The following is a 4,913-nucleotide window of genomic DNA, read 5'->3' on the forward strand; positions in this document are numbered from 1 at the left end:
AATTATAATCAAGCTAAAATTGTTTGCATCGAAATGACCCCTCATTGGGATGGCAATTTAGCGGTAAACATTAAAAGACCAAAAGTTAATTTGATGGTGGCCACGCGTGTCAAACAAGGTGAAAAAGATATACACGGGGACTAGCAGCTAAATGTCAATCATTTTCAAGTACCCAATGATGGACCTTAATTTATTTGATTGACGGGGGAATCCAGACCAGGTAAATCTGAAGGCGGTGCTTATTATCTCGGGCTCTAACATATGTGGGATGTAATTATCAACTGATTCTATACGCGGGAGCATGCTCTGCGTTTGGACAATTTAAAAAAAATGAGGCAAACTATTGTTAAACAAGTTGGTTGAGTGTTACTACAAAATATTCAGTTCAAGGTATCCGTGGTTAGTTATGGTGACCAAAAAATAAATCTACATTACCCTTAATTTCTCCCCCTTCTGTATGTCAATTCAAAATGAATATGACATGGTTTTCGGCGCTCATGAAACCCGTGATATTTGAAAACTATATGTAATGTGTACGAAGATCTGTGTGCAGAAGATCTATATCAGTGGAACCATGATGATAAAATTGATGAAAATCGGACTGCTCGGTAAAATTATATTCACAATTGTATTATTACGTATGCATTATTGTTTTTTTTTTCGAAAGGAAGATTTCAAGTTTGTTTGTTCACGCTTACTATGCGGAAAATACCTTATTCTTCTTATATTTTCATTTTACTTCTAAACATTTTGTGTCAAAGATATTTTGACAATATTATTATATATTATGACAATATTATTCATATATTATGAAAAAAAAAAAAAAAAGCACGTTTTCTCCTTTTCCTTTGAAAAATGTTTTGAGTTTGTAAAAATGTTTTTTTTTTTGATTGGACAGAAAATTATTTACTTATATCTGATGTATATTTATAGAAAAATTCAGTAATCTAGTTCTTAACATCTATATTTGGAAATCGCCCGGACCTGTTAAAATAAGGGAAACTTCCTTGATATAGTATCTTTTCGGCTTGATTTTATATTTAAATAAATACAATGTATTGAGAGCTATTCTGTTTTTTGTCATATCAATATTTAAATGATATATTTGGACTGACACAGAACATTCATGAGTATGTATGAGATTAAGTTAAGTTTGATAACATTTTTTTTCTATAAAATTCAGGAAAATTCTTTCTGCATGTATCAAAAAAGCATGTCACGTAAAATTTACTAGTATTTAAATATGAAAATTGACCCGGCATTATATATATATATATATATATATATATATATATATATATATATATATATATATATATATATATATATATATATATATATATATATATATATATATAAATTCAACATTTACAGTCAAAATTTTGGAATGCTAATTAAATGCTTTATAAATACAGGTGATACAAAGAAACAAAAAATTGAAACATGTATTATTATACTGTAAATGTATTATATTAAGCGTGTAAGATATTTGGCGGAAATGGGCTTTTGAATAAGTTAGCGTAGATTTGATTTAGCGCATTTCTTCTTATTCTTATCTATGTGTTTACGTGCAAGACATTTAGCTATGTACTTGATTTACGTTTGTTGCGATCCACCAAAGCCGATAAAAATAATACACAGCCAAATATAATACGTTCAGAGTATATCTAGGCCTATTTTGTTGCAAACTAAGAATCTAATAAATTTCTGAAATATTACGTAATTGTTAATCATCTATGATGATCAAAATTCTACCTTTCTGTAACCATCCTAATTTACCTTAAATTCCATTTTTGTGGAACTTTGAATAAAAAATCTAAAAGACAAAAAAAAGCGGTGAAACTTTTTTTTCATATTATTCATATAAACAATTGACTCAAGTTGTTCTTTCCAAATTTTTTGACAAAGGTTTCTTTGTATCATCTGTCCTTAACTAATACATTTTGAATGCTTATTATTTAATTTTGTTCAATTTTATTTATTCTAATTCTTCTAATATAAAGAGACATTTTCAAAATTGTATTCGTCAAATGTTTCAGATATCAGAGCATAATTAATAGAAAGCTGCGCCACACAATACCAAGATAATACAAAGAACCATCCGCTACATATTAATGATCTGTGCAGTTTATAGTGAGGATTTTCATTTTTTTTTTACTTTAAATTTGAAGGTGTAAGTCTGTATTCAATTAAATTAACTTCCTTCAAGCATTATATTATTTTCTAGTTGTAGAATGCGCGAGCGAGAGGCAATGCAGAGTAGTATCTCATGAAGATGAATGTGGCAATCAAGGCTTGTTGTGGGATTGTAGTCAGCTCAACTTAGAAAAGATACCTACCAGACAAATTAAACAACCATACACTTATGTTTGACCTCTATCATAATAATTTTAACTCAATATATCCCATGACATTCCAAGGCATTCATTTAAATCTAAGTAGAATAACAGCCTTGAATTTTAACCATAACAAGCTAAAAATCGTAGTTAGAGATTCTTTTAAGTTACTGCAGAATTTATGTGTCCTCAATATTTCTTTTTGTAATCTTACAGATTTTGCTTTTGAAGATAACTCTCATCTTAAAAAGTTGAGAATTTTGACAGTTTAGGGTTAGGGTTAATTTCAATTTATGGCAACTCATTTACAAAATATCCTGATGTCGAATTATCAAGCCTTTTTTCTTTGGAGAAACTACAGATCGATGTGTTTAACGTCTTTCGATTCAAAGAGTCGTTCAAACGTCTGAAAGAATTAAGAGAATTGAATTATTCTCTTCGTCACTCTTTCACATACACAAAGACAGCTTTAGTGGATAATCTCAATACCTTGACAATGCGTTTCAAGGAACATGTTCTTTGTGATATCTGCGAAGAGATTTTCTGCTCGTTTCCATACCTACAGGGTGTAGAAACTTTGGGGGGTTGTGTGACATGAATATAGTTATTAGAAGTTTAAAATGCTTGCAAAATCGATCCATGGAATACATTATTGCTAACGAAAATTTCCCCTACTTCTATATAAAGCCTTTCTTTTTTAATGATAGTAACAGCAAAAATCTTTACAGCATTTGTGTCAAAAATGTTATTCTTGTAAATGACGGTATCTTTGGCATTGATAAAAATCCCCAGGGTACTAATATGGGGAACTGTATGGAATTACTTAATATCGGCATGAATAGAATAAGATTTTCAGACCTACCCGTAGGATTAGACCTGCTACAAAACTTTCCCAAACTTCCCTATCTTGATATTAGTGCAAACCCCAAGATGAAGTCTTTGGAAATATTTAGCAATTTTCCTCAATTGAACTTTGGTTGGAATTTAACGATAAAATTTCCTCTTTCAAGGGAGTTAAAAGTTTTAAGTTTTGCCGATAGTTACTTCCATAATATCAAGTTGAAAGACCCTTCTTTATTGCGCATAAATATTAGTGGTGAAAAATTAGAACAGGTAAATTTAACTAAAACAAATTTTCCTATACGATACATTTTTGATCTTGACACACCGAATTTAGAAATTCTTAATATTACTAACAACCAGTGCCCTACGACATACCCTCATGTATTGGAAAAAGCAACAAAGCTTAAAAAATTTGTTGCCAGAAATATAAATTTAAAGTTTGATGGTTTGGAAAGAATATTCTACAATCTTGTAAACCTTGAAGAACTAGACCTGCAAAGGGGCAGTTTTTACAACTTTCCACCAACATTATTAAAATATCAAACATTTTTAATGTCTCTAAATGTAGATGGCAACCAATTTTCATCTTTTCCAATTACACTGACATATTTACATAATTTAAAACAGTTGTACATTCGCTCTAATAAAATTGCATGGATCACAGAGTCAGATTTTATAATGCTTAAGAGATTAAGAAGGACCGAGATTTTTGTTCGTGGAAATCCTATAACCTGTGATTGTTTACACATCCAATCACTCTGATTGATGAAGGAAATTCAGTACTTGTTTACAGATCTCAATGAAACCGTATGCAGGGAAAAGAATATAACAGTGTTAGAACTGCTAACAGAAAGGGGGTTTGCAAAATTTGAGAAAAATTGTCAGACAGGAACTTGGCTGGTCGTCTCTTTTTCCATGTTAACAATTTTAACTGTTGCAATCACTGTCGTTTTCCTTGTGAAAAAATATCGTGTTCATGTTGATTATGTTATTCTGAATTTACGTAGCAGATGGAAAGGCGTTTATTCCGTCGAAAGTGGGGACTATGGGTTTGATGCTTTTATATCTTATGCTGAAGATGACTACAGAATTGTAAGCACTACATTATATCAAACGCTAACACAAAGAGGATTCCAGATAAGTTTTCCGGATAAAGATTTCATTCCTGGAATATCCAAAGCGGATGAATTGCTACGGTGTGTTGACAAAAGTAGAAAAGTTGTGTTTATTATCACTGAAAACTTTCTTGCAAATGGTTGGAATTCATACGCCGTCCAGATGACGGTAACTCATTCGTTTCATAATAATCGAAAACAATCCATCATAGTGATAATTAAAGACAATATAACCATACAAAGAATGCCAAAAGACTTACGATATATCTGGTGGTCCATTGTAAGTATAAGGTGGCCAGAAGCAAGTGAACTGATGGACCAGTTTTAGGATGAACTTGATCGTGCCTTAAAATCGGTTTAAATTGCTATGATACATGTAGCTGTTGTAAATTAATGTGATTTTTCCAAAACCTAGCAAAATGCAACAGGCAGGAATTTTAAGCGTTGTTTTAATGCTTTTTAATGACAATATGCTTCTGAATGATCTTTTTGCATATCACTTGTATTTGAAATTTGTTCTCTTTATTTGAAAGAAAATTGCCTGAAAAATTTCTTCTGTGTTTTGAAAAAATAAAACAACAAAATTAATAAAAATTGATTCATTGGAAATTCTGTGTGT

The 4,913-nt window shown here is 30.7% G+C and overlaps 1 protein-coding gene across 1 annotated transcript; it reads left to right on the forward strand.

Moving 5' to 3' along the window:
* Positions 1 to 3,856: 3,856 nt before the first annotated feature.
* Positions 3,857 to 4,643, forward strand: LOC134234381 (toll-like receptor 4). The gene has a single exon (XM_062716441.1). It carries the CDS (start codon positions 3,945 to 3,947, stop codon positions 4,620 to 4,622), a length of 678 nt encoding a protein of 225 aa, XP_062572425.1. The 5' UTR covers positions 3,857 to 3,944; the 3' UTR covers positions 4,623 to 4,643.
* Positions 4,644 to 4,913: the final 270 nt, after the last annotated feature.

This window comes from Saccostrea cucullata, unplaced genomic scaffold (genome assembly GCF_032062105.1).
Source record: "Saccostrea cucullata isolate Sc308-1 unplaced genomic scaffold, CSIRO_AGI_Scuc_v1 ctg8796, whole genome shotgun sequence".
In the NCBI taxonomy this organism is placed as follows: Eukaryota; Metazoa; Mollusca; class Bivalvia; order Ostreida; family Ostreidae; genus Saccostrea; species Saccostrea cuccullata.

Bases quoted from the DNA above. Each gene is read 5' to 3' on its own strand.
- LOC134234381 (XM_062716441.1), top strand. From the start codon at position 3,945: ATGAAGGAAATTCAGTACTTGTTTACAGATCTCAATGAAACCGTATGC.